The sequence below is a fragment of the Phyllostomus hastatus genome, unplaced genomic scaffold (assembly GCF_019186645.2).
Source record: "Phyllostomus hastatus isolate PE091 unplaced genomic scaffold, TTU_PhHast_1.1 phas_scaffold_93, whole genome shotgun sequence".
Classification (NCBI taxonomy): Eukaryota; Metazoa; Chordata; class Mammalia; order Chiroptera; family Phyllostomidae; genus Phyllostomus; species Phyllostomus hastatus.
The window spans coordinates 40,785,790-40,802,978 of NW_025334042.1; the positions used below are offsets into that span (position 1 = coordinate 40,785,790).

The following is a 17,189-nucleotide window of genomic DNA, read 5'->3' on the forward strand; positions in this document are numbered from 1 at the left end:
GTGGACATAAGTTGTCAACTCATTCGGGTACATACCAAGGGTCGTGACTGCAGGATCGTATGGTTAAGACTATGTTTAGCTTTATAAGAGAATGTCAAACGATCCACCAATTTTGTATCTCCACCAGCAATGAATGTGGGCTCCTGTTGCTCCACAATATTGCCAGCAAATGGTATGGACAGTTTTTCTGGATTTCAACCACTCCATTAAGTATATAGTGGTATCTCACTGTTAATTTAATTTGTGGTTCCCCAACGACGAATATTGGAGCATCTTTTCTTGTCCTCATCAGCCATCTGTATAGTTTTTATGGTGCGGTGTCTGGTAAGAGCTTTTGCACATTATTTTAATTGTTTTTTTAAAATGTCAAGTAAAGACAGTTTAAATGAAGGTAATATTTTTAGAGAAAAGATTACAAATCTATACCAAATGTGGAACCAACAGCAAACTACTTGAGTCTCTGGTTTTTTCTTTTTTAAAGTAGCACATAACTGAACAATCCAAATGTCCCAAACTTATGGAGCAATGATTAAAGAAGTCAAGGTACATGTTATAGAAACAGTGTACCACAGATATTTCTTAACAGGCTCCTATAAATTCTGACCACATTCTGGCTTTCTACAAGATCTAGACTTGTCCTGTTTAAAACAAGAGCCATGTAAATGACACAGTTTTGGCAAACATTTCTGTTCACTTTCACATCTCAGTTAAGCTTGATGATACACACAGACTGCAAATCAGTTAACTGATAAGTTTTCTTAATTAGTGTTGGGCATTTTATTTGGAGATGTGGTTAATAACAATTTAAAGAAAATCAACTTCTCTATTTTCTGTAGACATTATAACTGCATTCAATGAGTCAATGTGATAGAAGCATTCAACCAGAAGTAAAAAAATCGGCCTTGGCTGGTGTAGCTCAGGGGATTCAGCGCTGGCCTGTGAACCCAAAGATCGCCAGTTCGATTCTCAGCCAGGGCACATGCCCGGGTTGCGGACCAAGTCCCCAGTGGGAGCCACGCGAGAGGCCACCACACACTGATGCTTTTCTCCCTTTCTCCCTCCCTTCCCTTCTCTCTAAAAATAAGTAAATAAAACCTTTAAAAAATCATTTGAAAAAGCTTCTTTCACTTTCTCTTTGTGTGAATTATTTTGAGAAGAAAAAGCCTTTAGCCTGAGTATGTATTTATTAACTGCTATTTAATACTGTCTGTCCTGACCAGAAAGAACACTGCTTCTACTGCTCCCATTTGTAATGCCCCCCTTCGTAACCACCCGAACAAATTACTAAGTGCACCTTAATCTTGCACGGTGTTATGTGTCAACTTTATCTCATTTTAAAAATTAAACATTTAAACAAAATTTTAAACATTTAAACAAAAAATTAAAAAAGTAAAAAAAAATATTTTGGTGTTTAGCACTTAAATCCTCATCCTGTAGCATTCTCTCTTTTTAATCCTCATTCAAAGAAATGCTTATTGATTTTACAGAGAGTGGAAGGGAGGGAGAGAACCATCCACGTGAGGGAGAAACATCCATGAGTTGCCTCTCAGGTGCCCCGACTGGGAGGGAACCCCTAACTCAGGCATGTGCCCTGACTGGGAATCAAACCCGGGACCTTTCCAGTTTATAAGTTGAGGCTCCAATCAACCAAGCCAGACTGGCCAGGACAAGCATTCTTCACAAATAGATTAAATACTATTTGGTTACTTAAAAACAAACAAACAAACAAACAAACAAAAACCCAACAACTAAAGGGCTGGGATTTAGGTGAAAACAACTCAGTTTTATTGTGTGACACCACAGGAGTAAACATTTTGAGCAAAAAAAAAAAAAATGACCAGTAATCTCAGTTAAAACTCTGTGGAGCTGTGTCTGATGCATCTCAAACGATGTTACTGGACAATCCCATTCCTCTGTAATTCAAGTGCAGTTCCCAAAGAGGCTGCTTTACTAGTCTCACGTCTCTCAAGTCTCAGCAGGTAATGTTATTTCCTGATTTACTGAGGTGGCTGAAATCACCTGACATGTGCCTTCTCAATTAATCACTAACCAACTGTTGGAATCAGTCTCCAAGATGCACCCAAATGATCCTGAGCCAGCACCATCCAGCTAACCTGTAACAAATTCCTTATCCACAGAAATGTTTATTGTTGTTTTAATCACTACATGTTGGGATAATATTTATTTGTCTACTGTAATGCATCAGTAGACAAATAAATATAATTCATTTAATTTTACCTAAAGCTTGCAAACATTATTGGTTTCTCAAAAGTAAAAAGCACTCCACCCTCGGTTCTTTCATCTTTCTACTTCTGCCAAAACCTCTCCAGAGGCCTGCCCCAATCATGCGACTAAACTGCTTTCTCAAAGGTCAATCGATAGTCTCATAATTGCTACATCAATGGCCTCTGTTTCGTTCTCGTCCCTGTGATGTCTGAGCGGCTTTTGACAACTGGAAATCTTAACATCCTTGGCTTCCATGACAGTGAATTCTCCTGAGCTCTGACCCCAGCTCTCTGCACTACTTTTCTGACTTTCTTCTTGTGCTATATATGCTGTTATTCTCGTCCCTTAAGGACAGGCATGTCTCCACGATTCTGATCTCAGTCCCCATCTTTTCCCACAATAGATATGACAGCAACAACAGCATCGATCAGCTAAAATGCATGAGCACGAATGTGCCCTATGTTAACACATCCTATTTCATCCTATACATGTCTAGCCTTTTCATCAACCTCTTTGGTGCCTAAACACCCTGTAATTCTGGATAATCTACCACTTCACTCAAGCTTTCCTTGTCTTTCCTGGAGTAAACTGCATTCCAAATGCATTATTCTCTCATTTACCATCATCCCCCCTGGTGTTTAGACTAGGGCTTTACCTAGAGTAGGTGTTTATGGAGCACACAATAGCATAGTTATTGCATAAATGATTGGAAAATGCACACATATCCCATCTATTTTTGAGATGGGGCAGGGGCTGCCATAAAAACATATACTGGCTTAGAGCAGCAGACCATGTTGTCTTCCCCTTTCTTGAGATTTCTACAAAAACAACATAAATAAATCTAGTTCATACCAAGATCAGTATTATACAATCTTTTCTAATATAGCTTATTTATAAGATGGTGACTAATGAATTGTTAAAATTAACACTTTACCTTTGGAGATACAGATTTAGACAGAACACCAAAACCAGGCACTTCCTTGAGCTACACTGAGATTGGCTAGATGGGCCCAGCTCTTCAGCACCGGTTGGACAGAATGGATTTCTTTAAACCTGCTACATAATTTGGGAGTTCTTTAAAATTGCTAAATACATTTTTAAAGTGGGTCTCGGAGGTTAGGACTGGTCCTTTATATGGCTTATTGTGACATTTTTCAGAAGAATATGAACATATGGTTTCAAGTACAAGTATGCTTTTAAAGCGTTTTAAATGTAACTTGAAGTGGGTTAGGGTGGTGTCACCTAAATTACTGATATGCAACCCACACACGTGGCTAAATCTCAGCTGATACCATGTCAGAATCGTATCACCTTGGTGGTCCCTGCAGGGTGGAGAGCATTAAACACTCCATAAACAGTTGCTCAATGTCTGGATTCTGTTACAGCTTCTGCACTATTTATAGTTCATTACATAGTTTTATATTTAACATAAAAAATTGGCTAACCTTAACAAGCATAAATGGACAAAGATTCCAAGTACTGCAAAAGAAAAAATAGTTTTTAGTAAGCAAAAAAATTCTGGAGAGAAAGAGAGAGAGAGAAAGGAAGGGAGAAAAATACACTGGCTTTTAAATGAAAACCAGCATCTACCCACGCAGACTGATGTGATAAATAATTCCTGGTTTCCAGCTTCAGATGACTTCTTAGTATCACTTGGCAAGCAACTTTAATTTGCCTTCATTCTCCTTTCACCAGCTATTTAAAAATTTTTGTCCCTGTCCTCAAGCCACCTATCCAATCCCTGCAGTGCCCCCAAGTAAACTTTTGTCACCCTACAGCTCAAACCTTAACAGTAGTTTAAGCTTATGCCTTCAAGTCTTCAAGAAGTTGAGGTGCCTGCCCTCCCTCCACTCTGCTCTCTCTGATCTGTCTTCTTCCCAGTTTCCCTAGGACCTTGTTGTAACAATTGGTTCTCCTCGTTCCTACATCTTCAATATCCTCTGTACTGGGATCCTGATATCAGTTGAAAAACTTCATTCCCTTTCTTTGATGTATCTTGTGAATTCGTTTCTTTTTCTTCTTGGCCCAAAGACTAGCTCCCACTGGTTGTTTGTACACCGTCCCATCCCCTTTGCTCCTCCACTAACTGTAAAATGACTTCTGTCCTCCACACTCCCTCAGTGACGGTCACTGATGTCTTCCTAAAAGACACATGACATGTCTAAGGGGTCCTCATCTCCCAAGACTGATAGGCAGCACCCAACAGTGAGGCTCCTCTCTCTTGGTTTCCCTAAGCTGACTCTAGTTCTCTCCGGCTCACCATTTCTTCTAGGCTTCCTCTGCCTCTCACCTAGATGTGTGGTTCCTTTAAGGTTCTATTCTTCAATGCTCTTTCATTTATACCTTTCATCTTTACGTAATTTAATTCAGTCCTTATTTAATAACTCCTGTTATGATTTAATAGTAATATTGGTGTTTCAATTCACCTATACATTCTAATCTGTTTCTTTTGCCCTATTATTTTTTTTTCTTGCTCTGCAGGGACCTAGAGCTCTCATTTCTACTCTCTCAACAAAAGGAATATCCTGTCCATATTTCAAATTCCACATGGCTGAACCTTTTTATCCCTGGTTAAACCTGTTTACATCCTAAATTTCTCATCTCAGATATAATCCAAATGCTAGCAAGCAATCAGCACTTAATGCTCCTTTGAGCTGTTTTCATTACTTGCCTACGCTCCCTGTCCCCAAGCACCTCACACCCAACACTCCAGCAGCACTAAAATAAGTAACTGTTCCTTGAAGAGAGCTTTAGGTCTTGCTCTTCACTGTCTAGTGTTACCCACCCCTGCTCAGGAAATTCTTAATCATCCTTCAAAACCCAACACAGACATCATCTGCTCTGGGAAGCCACCCACACTCTCAGATCCTCGGGCAGGAGGAACCTCGCCCTCCCATGCCACCTCACATTCTGTGCACTTCTCCCTGTCCTCAGCACGTGCCCCCGACGGATGCCACCCATCTCTGGAGACCTTTTCAGATACTTAATCTTCTTTGGCAAAGCGCTTATTCAGATATTTTGCCCATTTAAAAATTTAGGTTCCATGTCTTTTTATTACTAAGTTGTAGGAATTTTTAAAAAACATTCTAGATACAAGTCTCTGATCAGATAAATGACCTGCAATTTTTTTTGTATTAAAGAGAAAAAAAAGAACTCCATCTCTTCCAGAAATTCACTTAGCAAACACTGTGGTAATGGAAATGGCCATTACAAACAACTTCAGTTAATGTGAGCAGCATTTTGTAATTTTCAACCTAATTCTCAAGTGGACTGGTAATAACAGATAGGCCTGTTTCTGAGGTCAAGAATCAAATGCCTGCAGAGGTAAAGTGATTTGATTTATTCAAAGTCTCTCCTGACTTCTTGTTTTTCTATGCTTCCTCTTTCTTGTTTTACATTAATGGTCTCTCCCCCATGTTGTCTTCAAATATGTAAGCAAGTTTTCTTAAACTCTTTTTAGAACGAGGCAGATATTTACAGAGAATGTCTCCAAGTCTCATGGCTAAGAAGAATGAATATTATCCAAGGCTCTGGGTGCCTGGTACAGGCCTTCCTCTGCAATGCAGTATCAGTACACACTCTGGTAGTGTGACAGAAGTAACTGTGTGCAGCCTGACAGAGCTGTGAAGGTTGATGTGACAAAGGTGGAAGGTGAAGGTCCCCATAAGTCGGTACTGTGGGGCTGTACTGGTTTCCCGGGACTACTGTAGAAAGTTACCACACATCCCTCTCTCTTAAAACAACAGAAATGGATTCTCTCACAGTCCTGGAGGCCATAAATCCATTTCGCTGGACTGAAATCAAGGCATTGGCTGGTCTGGTCACGATCCCTCCAACCCCTGGTGGCTCCTGGCATCCCTTGGCCTGTGGCTCCATCACCCCACCTCTGCCTCTGCAGTCACATCACCTTCTCCTCTAGTGCTCGCAATCTCTCCCTGCCCGGCTACCCTGATAAAAGACACTTGCGACTGTATTTAGTCTCCAGGCCCAGGATCAAGGATAATCTCCCATCTCAAGGTCCTTAGCTTAATCATGCCTACAAACTCTTTGCCACGTAAGGTAACGGGTTCCACAAATTAGGACGTCATCTCTGTGCACAGTGGGCAGGGAGGGGGTGGGGCTTAACCCTGTACGACCAAGAACAAAGGGTCAGGGGGTAACTCCCTACTATCTTCTTTTGTTTATAGTCAGTCTAGTTAAGTTAGGTACAAAAACGACCCCTACAGCTAGATTCTTTCTATCTTAGCCCTGACAATAACCCAAGTCACCATCTCAGTTACCCAATCAAGATCACACAGCTTCTATTGCTCTTAAGAACAACTGTATACAAAGAAAAATATTACCTGAATATATCTTCTCTTAAAATTACTTAGAAATATGATACAAATAAGTGGGAGTTAGATATTTAATATTAAATCACTCCTCAGCTACCTAAAAATAACTGAAATGTGCAACACAGTGATAAATGGTTCTTATTTTAAAACATACTCGCAATTTGTTTTGTCTTACACTGGACAGTGAGTATGTATGGGTGTTCTCATTCCTACCCTTTGTATGTCTGCAATATTTTACAATATACTTTATAATCTTTATTAAAAAGTGTACAACATAATCTTCCTCCGTAAGTGCCAGAAAACATGCAATGTACTAAGAGTCATGTTAATGTCGAGAATTGCATCAGTAACTATCAAATGCCATTGTTAAAATCTATAATCAACCCTTTGATAATAAAAATAAATTCTTGCTTCCTTATACACTCTTTAGGGAAGTGGGGAAAAGGAAGTGAAAATGAGGTCTCTGACTAACCAGAAAACAGATATGCAATTAAGTTTCATTCACATCCTTGGCCCTACAATTTCTACTTTACATGGAATGATATTTGCACTATTTCCTAGGATTAAGATATTCATATCCTAGATGGATTTTGCTGGTTAGTTGTTAACTGCTGCAACTCTCCCTTTCTTGCCATACGCGACTTGTCCTCAAAGGAAAGATAATGTTTCTGAAATACTTACCAAATCACTTTTAGTAGACAAATCATAGCTTCTTATTGATTTAAACTGTAATTTCAGAGATTTATTCTTAAAAGTATAGTCCCAAGGAAAATTTTGCTTATATTCAAAACATACTTTCTGACAGTCAAAGGGGGGAAAAATTCCATGACAGTTCATCTGAACTGGAAAAAATAACCCAAAGATGAGTGCTAGATAGCAGACGAGCTGTAAGATTGCCTGCCAAGGTATCGCAGACGTGTCCAAGTAACCCTTACTTTGCTTCACGACCTAAGCACAAGAGTAGCAATGCTGGCAATGTGGATACACCAAAGAAAAGCCGTAAAATACCTACTTTCAATGAGAAGGTGAGTATAGTAAAAGACATTTTTGAGAGAAAAAGACAGAACTATATTCACATACATTTTATCCAAGTAATTGTTATAACTGTTCTATTTTATTATTAGTTATTGTTATTAGTCTTATAGTGTCAAACTTATAATTAATCATAGGTGTGTATGGATAGAAAAAGTATACTGAAAATGGGGTTTGGTACTATCCATGGTTTCTGACGTCCATGGGGGTCTTGGAACGTACTCCTGTGGATAAGGGGGAAACAACTGCATACACTTTTGAGGTACCCATCCTAAATCATTTATACCCCTGAGATCTCATATTAAAATAAAGTAGCTTTATATCAAGTTAGCTACCTGATCTTGAAAGCCAGTCTTGGGCCCTGGCCAGTGTGGCCCTAGCTGGTCGGAGCATTATCCCATACCCCAAAGGGTTGTGGGGTTGTGTGTCCTGTCCCTGGCTGTGGTGCTTGCAGGAGGCAACCACTTGATGTTTCTCTCTCGCATTGATGTTTCTCTTTCTCCCTCCCTTCCTCTCTCTCTAAAAGCAATGAAAAACTGTTCTCCAGTGAGAAAAGATAACACGCAACAGCAATGGGCCAAAAGGCAGTATTTGAGGGGTTTTTCCAATGCCAACCACGCACCGTTCGTTCAAGCCCTGATTGGGGCCAGATTTCATCAAATGTTCGTGTCCCCATTACTCACATTATCAGTTACTATGGAGATTATACAATGGAATCTAATAATTTAAATGTTTTTTATACAGTAATTTTCAAAGTATGAAAAGGGTTTTGTTTTTAAAGAACAGCAATCTTCACAAATATAGAGAACAAAGAAACAAAAATGTAAGCTCTTCAATAATTTTATTCAGATATGGATTGAAAAACATGAAAAGAAAAATGTAATTACTAAACATTTAGTGGGTACCAATTGTGGTAGGCACTGTTAAGTTTCTACTAATTTAAGAGTTCATACTTCACTAAATGTGATTTTATTTATTTAAAATTGCTTGTATAGTAATAAGAACAAATTTGAAGTGTTTCTTTAGCCAAAATATTCACCAGGTTGTCTACCAGGCCCAAAACAGCTGGAACGTATGAGTATTTAACTATTATTCTATTTATAGAAGCTGGCTATGCAACTGAGAGTCTTTCAACATTTCATCATTCATGCATTCTGGCCTAATCTATTATTATAAAGAGATTCTAAGTTATTATTATTTATAAAGCAGTATACCTCCTGAGTCTGGTATTTCAAATAGAATTTTGAAAAATAAAATTAAAAGAAATTTGAATACAGAAAACACGTAATTATTTGGAAAGGGAATTAAGGAGACATACATTTATCAAACACCTACTTTGTGGCTGACATCATGCTGGGCTCTTTATACAAAAGTCAATTCTCATAAGTATAGAAGATATATATTGATATCTCTGTTTACTACTAAAAGCACAAATCATAATAGACTAAATATATTAGAATTTAACTTTTAGTTAAAATTATTAAATTAGCCCTTAAGAGTCACAGATCCGCTGGAATGCTGTCACGTCCTCAGGCCTGTAGGCCTGCCTGTAAAGCTAGGTTCAGAAGGTACACTCTGCTTAAGATAGCAGAAGAATGCAGTTTGTTAAACCAGAGACCACCTGGCGATAGTCACAAAGATCCAAAAAGAATGCTGCCAAGAGCTGAGTATTTCTCTGATTGTTAAGCTTGCATAAGAACTAACCAATCAACAGAGCCCATAACACTGTTCATCCCTTACTCATGATTATTTGTGATTTTTGCCCTTAAAAGCCCCAATTATTAAACATCAGGGAATCTGGGTTTTAAGCTATAGAGCTTTCCAGTCTCCTTGCTTAGCACTTTGCCAATAAAACAACTCTTAATTTCTTCAGCACAAAACTGCGCATTTAGTGTTAGGCTCCGACTGCACTGGGAGGGACAAACTCTCTACTAGGTCACACTACTGAAAACACAGAATTGACACATAAGAGGCTAAAGCTGGATCACAGGCCTACCAGATTATAAACAAGCAATCACACTGCCCATTATAAACCTGACTTTTAAAAGTAATCTGTTTCTCTACAGGAGTAATCTAGGAGTAACTTGAAGAGGATGAATTGAAACTTATAAGAATGATCAAACCTCTACAAGAACATGATGTGTCCCAAATTCTTTGCATATATTTTCACTGCTTATACTTCCCGAATTTTGGGTTTTCAGAGCTGTTAATTTAAACTCATGTCACTATTACCATATTTAAATCTAATCATATGCTTTATATCCCATTTACATTGTTAACTATAAGACTGTTCTTCTAAATGAAAAATGGCAAATGAATTGAGGCAATTTTCTGGGAGATATAAGCAAACCCGTAATTCTCCCTTCACTTATCCAGGTATTTCAATATGAGTTCATATTCAGAATTATTAAAATGTTTGCTAATGTTTTAATATCATGTATTGATTTTTTTCTCAACAGTAAACCATGTTCTAGAGAAAATTAAGTTCTAGAATAAAGTTCTGAACAAGATGTTAAAGGTCAAGAAGTTCTGCTATAAACAAGCCCTCATGGCCCATTACTCCCCAACCTAAATGACCACATGGACCCCATTTTCAAGAGAGATCTTGGAATCTTTAAGCATTATTGAACTTCGTAAAAGCTGGGAAATAAATGCTCCTCAACTGGCTAATGTTACGTTAAATAAGTGAGCTGACAAACTTAATGATCTGGAAATGAACAAATATACAAGCATTTTGCAAAGGAATCCTTGTCATGATTAATTTTTCTTTCCATATTCCTCTTTTCATTTTTCTCAATATTTTTTTCAATAGATCTCCCACTGGTTATCTTTTAAATTGGATATATTAGACATATAACATTGGTAAATTTAAGGTATGCAACATGTTACTTTGATATACTTATATACTGTAATACATATAGCCTTTGTAGCTATATGTATTGCATTACATAATTATAGTATAATTATAATTATTTTGCAATATTTACCTTCTATCAATGATCTGTGAAGATCTAAAATTAGAGGTAAATAAATAGTATGAAATACATGAGAGAAAAACAGTATAGACTGTAATTTGCCAATAAAATTTCATGATTATCCATAGTCTAGAATAAATACAGAGGGAAAAGTTAAAAATCTATCATCTTTTAATTACATAATATATATGGAAAATGTATTTCTGGTAAGTTAGTTTCAAAGACACACAGGACTTAAACATTTAAAATATTTTTAATGAAAAAAAAAAAAAAAAAAGCAGTTGATAAGATTCCATAAAAGCAATACTTGCTTTTCCCCACAGTAGCTATCTGTGAATGACTTATGGCACCTCATAAATTTTGCAAGAGGCCAAGAAACAGTCTTACTACTTTAGAAACCATAAATGAGGCTCCTTTTACCATGGTAAAATATTGTATTTTTAAGAAGGGGAAATAAACAGAATGTGCATGGTGCCCAAGGTCACACAAGTGAGTCAGTATTTAGAAGTGGGAATAGGTTTCTTGAGTATTGTCACCTAGTCCTCATCTCTAACTGCTAACCCTCCCTCCCTTTCCACAAATATACAAGCTGAAATAAACGCCCACTTCCCTCACATGTGCCAACCCAGGAAAATGGCACAGTGGGGGCAGTTCACAAAATAAAGATATTTCAGGAAAGCATCACATAATTGCCTGGCATTTGAAAGCACCAAGGTTTTAGTCTTCTCTTCCTATTCTTCCTCACCCTACCCCCATCAGTTTTCCTGAACTCTTTAAAGCAGCATCTATACCTCAAATTCCCTACCTGACTTTCCTGTTTCAAACACTATTTTCCCCCAAGGAAATAAATATGGTAATTTTATGCTTTTCCTTCAAATCTCCAAAAACACAAGGATTTATCTCAAGCAGAGTATGCAATTTTAATTTCCAGGAGATTACCCTGAAGATTTGGTTGCCAAGTTTATCTATTGTAAATATATAATAAAAATCATGTTCATTATAAAGTATGTATAGATTTTAAATATCACTTGATATTGTGAGAATACAAGATGGGAAAAAATATACAAAGTCTTCTCCCCTTTAATTTCATACTAAGATATGCATGCTTTGGATGATAAAAATAATCACAAAACGTATCTCCCTAGCAATCACCATAATATGAGCTCAAGGGTAGTAAGAGCCCCTAACAGCAATACTATAATTGTGCTCTAAAAATTTCTGTAGCTAATTCAGTACCTAAAAACAGAACAGATTATAAATGTGAAAGCCAAATAATCATAACATATTTTACAAATATATCATCAATCTCATTTGATTTTAGAGTATTTTAAATGACCAATTATGTTACAAAACCAACTTATTTTTGAGCCAACTTTTGAACAATATGTACATATTACAACATGCCCTTCTCAATTTCTTTAAAGAATTCTTGCTCTTATACTAACACTAGTTCTTGCTCTTATACTAGTGGTCTTAACCACTACTACTTTTTAAGATTTAGTGTAGGAATATAAAATAAAAAATTTATAAATTCATTAAAATACAGGAACAAAAATGCCAAACTACAGGCAAATCCTGAACTCCCGCAAGCACATAATACTGCCAGCATTATTCAGCACCAGTGAGCAAATGAAATTTGTGAAGAACACGAAGGAGTATCAGCATAGCAATTTATGAACTTGTCACCTCAGAAATGTACAAATGTTCTGAAAATATTTAAAAAGAAAGATCTGGACGGCAGAAACAATTTCTTCCCAACCTCAGCCAAGTTACTTGCTACATAAAGCTTCAGTTTAGCATAAAACAAGCAGCAGATGTTAAGACATACATAGCCTTGCTAAGGATTATAAAGTAGAACAAAACAGCTAAACAACTCACCACATAGCCTTTTGCTAGAAACCTGGATTCTTCTCTTTGTCTTAGGCATCTGGTTCCCGAAGACAAATTACATGCTCTCTGACAGAATGATGACAAAAGGGCACACCATGATCTCTCTTCTGCTCTTCTAACTAAAATAAAACTGAACTCCACTGCAGTCTCCAAAAGTACTTCCTATGAGCATGCTCGGTGTCTAATTTAAATGACTTGGTATTTCATCTTGGCTTGTGATAGCCTACTTCCAAACCAACTCAGAGAGCTGCACATTCAATCGAAGATCATTAACTGCAATAAACTACATGGTACCATCAAATGATAATTGATTTGTTTTTAGCTTCCTGATTTCTATGGTTCATTAACTTGATGTGACTGGAAATGATTATTTCTGCACTTATTAAAACAAGTTCTTAGCTTTCAATATTTCACTATGTCAACATAAGTATTCCAAAAAGTGCTGGCATAAACTGGAAATGTCATGATACCCAAGATGTGATCCCCAAAAGTAGATCTGACCACTAATAAATAAGCTACAAGCCATTCACATTTAACTTTTTAACCCCTTGTTCTGTTCTTTTGCCTATTTACCAAGTAAAACCATCTGCAAACTATCTAGCAGTATTTTAATTTCTCCTTTGGAAATATTAGTAAATATCAGTAAAGTGAAATGTTTGGTATTTTTAGTAAAAATGTGTGCTATCTTTAAACTTCACCAATTGAATTTTTTCTTACCTGTGCACTATACATAATAGATTATATGTTTATATGACAACAAACCTTACCCCAATGTTGCTAAAGCTATAAACAGGATTTAATAGTTTTCTTTTTTGCATTTTCAACTACATAGTTTACATATGTGTGTTTACATCAACAAATAACTAATTTGTCTGGTTAGTTGTTGCCAATACTACATAGTTTTGCAGTCAAGAAGCTTCTCCTCTGCTCACTGTGACCACTTCAACGTTCTAGAAATAGAAATTAGCACAGCAGACACAGCCCCACCAAAAGCACTGGACAAGTTTTATGAATCCACTTCCCATTTTCACTTTGGGCAGACAAGCATAAAAAGGAAGTATTTGTATACTAGACACACAAGCTTGGGATAGCAAACTGTTGCCAGAGGGGGCCGACCCATCTTTAAATGGACCCTTATAATAATTCATGATTTTTCCTTTCTTCAAAACCCTCCCTGATTACTTCTGTCACTTTCCTATTATGAACTGCATATCTATCTGCCCCCCACACAAATGTCTCACTTTGTGAGCAGTACACTTGCCTACCCTCCTTTCCCCCAAAATTTGTGTAGAAGGCCTGGGAAAGCAAGAAGGCATAGAAAATAGACAAATTCCATAGCAGCAGCTAAGACTGGTCTTTCATAGATAATGGGGCAAGACCATTAAAAAGTTCAGAGATTGTAAAAAACTAAACGTTAAAGAAATCTGTTCAAAAACTGCAGAAAACCATTTATGGGACCACATTTAATTCCAACACTTTTTGGGGGTGGGGTTTGAGTTAAGTTTAAAGAAAACTACCAACATACTATTTTCTTTAGCATTCTACCAAAGCAACTCACTCTTACTGACAGTGAGCATTAGGTAGACAGGCATAACTGCATGGTCTGCATGCAGACCATGCATGCGATGGACACTGCATGCGATACAAAGGAAAAAGCAGTCCCGGAAAAGAGGGAGCACACAATAAAGAGCAAATGCCGAGAGCCATCAGAGTATCACGAAGTGTGAATACGCATTATGTTTTGTGTGCTGTATGTGTGAAGGTGAGGATTCTGTACAAAGAAAGAGTAGGTTACCTAGGATACTAGAAACAGCTGTAAATCCCTGAATGAGAAAGGAAAAGTTCTTCACTGGAAACAAACAAATGTACTGCATTTCTGGTCTACAAACATGTATTGAGAACATGTTATAAATGAGGCGTGGTGTAACACAATGCACAGCAGGAAGAAAAACAAGGTGGACTATCTCTGTCTTTAAAAGAACTTAAGAGATAATGAGGCAAGAGTACACATAACTAGGCCCTCGCTGAGTACCTTGGTTGATCAGACCATCATCCTATACACCAAGGTTGTGGGTTCAATCCCTGGTGAGGGCATGTGTTTCTCTATCAATTACAAAAAAAAAGAGAAAGTACATATAACAAATATAAGATTATCATGGCAAAAGGGAGGTGCTTCAATGGTCTGGAAAGTGTACAGGGAAGTAAGAAAGCATTCTGGTAGGGGAATTCTGAAAAGCTTTTGAGAGGGGGTGGACTTTTTGAAATGTCTAGATGAATACTCAGGATCTGGCGCAGAAAGGAGAAGGAAGGGAGAAGCAGCAGCCAGAGAGGAGGCTGAGGAGGAGGATGGCAGAAGACCTGTGGACAGGTGTGGGCACCAGAGAACCTGGGGCACTGGCGGTGTAAATATTGGAAAGTCAAGGCTGTCAACACTGGGAAGAGAGGAAAAAGAAGTGAGAAGATAATTAATCTGAGATGGAATCTGGAAGCAGACATGGCAAGAAATATTTCACACCCTGGGTAATAAAAGAGGGTCGTGTGTTAAACAGCAGGATGAAGGACTCAATTTTGGAAAGACAGATACAAAAGAGATAAAAGAGGCATTAATGCCAGCACATTGGCACCAGAGGCCCCTTTTTCTAATTCAGGTTTCGAATTCTTCCACATCACTTAATTGCTCTTTAACCTGAATTTCCTTTCTTACACACTCAGCTGTAGCATTGTGGTTTAAAATTGAGGTCATTGTGCTAATTACAATTACCCTTTGATTTTAATTAGAGGTCTTATTTAAAAAATATTGATCTCTCATCACTCATTCTTTAATTTACTAGCTTACATTTTTTCTACCTACAAAGCCTGTTAAAATAGTTCCCAATGTTACTCCGGTAAGAGTGAATGAATTTATAAAGATTCAACGAAAAACGTAACCTATTTCTATGACAAGTGAGCTGACACAGTTCCACTGTGTGTACACATGCTAAGGAAGGACAGCATCCACCCCACACCTAACTGCAGGGAGAGAATGGGAGATGGGAGAACAGAAATGAATAACACAACTTACATTCCAATTTGCTCCTTTGTCTTTTACTGCAGGCTCACCTCACAATCATCTGGGTAACTAAAAAAACAGCACATGTGTTCAGGGTCCAGGACTCTTTCAATCTGACCATTCCGTGCAGGGCCAGACATGAAGATGCTCCCCACGACTTCGTGGTTCCTAAGAGACACTGCTCCGGGTACTCAGTAATTTGCAGGGTGAGATAGACAGAGTCAAAACACAACATGAAAGAACAGGGAAGGAAGAAGTATGGCTGTTCAGAATACAATAATTCTGTGTCATCCACAGATCAGAAAGTATCTGAGCAGGACTGGTAGAAGAATGAAAGCAGAAAGAAGCCGGTGAGGAATACAGACAATTTACTAAAGACTTTTTAAGTATAATCTTAGAATTTACTGAATACATAAATGAGTAAATTTATCACTGTTATTTCAGAGACACTAAATATTTTTAAATAGTGCAATGACACGGACCTATTTATGTTTTTAAATAAAATGCAAATGGCAACTTGTACAAAATGAACAGAGAGGAGGGAGATTAATGGCTGGGGACTGATTAGAGTATAAGAATGAGAGGGAGACTGAGAAGCAGTAGAATAACGAAAACACTGGAGAGGGAATAATAAATCATGGAGATTTAAGACGGAATTAATAGGATACGGTGCTGACAGAAAAGTAGAGTGCAACTACGAGGGTCCTGGTTCAGGCAACGGGGTGCAGGGAGACTACTGAGCAAGCCGGAAAATACTGGCGCAAGAGGCAGGTGGCAGGGCCTCACCTCAGGCAGTGTGAAGTGTGAGTACAGCACAAGGAGAGGGAACAGGAAAGGAGGCTGCTCAGTTTCAAACAGGCGGACTTCTGGTTGCTGACAGTCACCTAGTAATATCTACGGCAGGCCGAAGGAAATAATACATCTGGGGTTCAAAAAAGGTATGATGGCCAAAGATACAAGTTCACAGAGTAAGAGAAGCAAATGAGACAATGGAGGGTACCAGCCTCTGTGGCAGAGAAGAACAGAAGCCAGATAAAGAGCCTGAGAAGGGAGATGAGAATGTCAGAATAATCACCCATGAGGAGTAGTATCAATGAAACCGAGAGAGAAACTTCAAGGAAGTGGCCAACCATCCAGGACAGAATGAAAACGGCTGATGGATCTGCTTACCAGGTGCCATTACATCCCTTGTGAGAACCATTTTGATACTATTCAAATGTCAAAAATAGGCTTACAAAAGACTTAGATGGGACTGAGTCCTAAAGAAAGACTCCACAAACATTTATTGAGTGCTTCTGTCATGCACTGTGATATAAACTTTATGTGGAAAATATCCTTTTCCTTTGCAACAGCCTTGTATGATAACTATTTAAAATTTCCCATAAAGATGAGAAAATAGAGCCCAAGAGCTTTGTTACATCTTACCTAAGTTCACACAGCTAGAAAGGCAGGGTATTTAAGTTGTACTTAAATACCCCAGTATCTGTGTTCGTCACCACCTCGCCATACTGCCTCACCTGTTCAGTCTTTTTAAAATGGCGATAAAAATAGCTGACACTTACAGAAGGTTTCAGATACAGGGTTTCATGTAATATTAACAACACCACTATGCAACAAAGTCTATTACTATTCTACCTGTTTTACACATTTGGAGCCCAATGCCCAGAGGCTTACCCAGTTAAC

General features: G+C 37.9%; 1 protein-coding gene across 4 annotated transcripts in view; it reads right to left on the reverse strand.

The window, feature by feature from the left end:
- The window catches only part of PLEKHA5 (pleckstrin homology domain containing A5), a 201,743-nt gene that overhangs the window by 108,626 nt on the left and 75,928 nt on the right, over positions 1 to 17,189 (reverse strand). Inside the window, exon 1 of one of the 4 annotated variants that reach the window (XM_045829212.1) lies at positions 12,446 to 12,550. The exons of the other annotated variants lie outside the window; for them this stretch is intronic. Within the exon in view, the coding sequence (XP_045685168.1) occupies positions 12,446 to 12,450 (5 nt within the window). The 5' untranslated portion in view covers positions 12,451 to 12,550. Of the gene's footprint in view, positions 1 to 12,445; positions 12,551 to 17,189 lie in introns of those variants that run through there. 4 annotated transcript variants of the gene reach the window in all.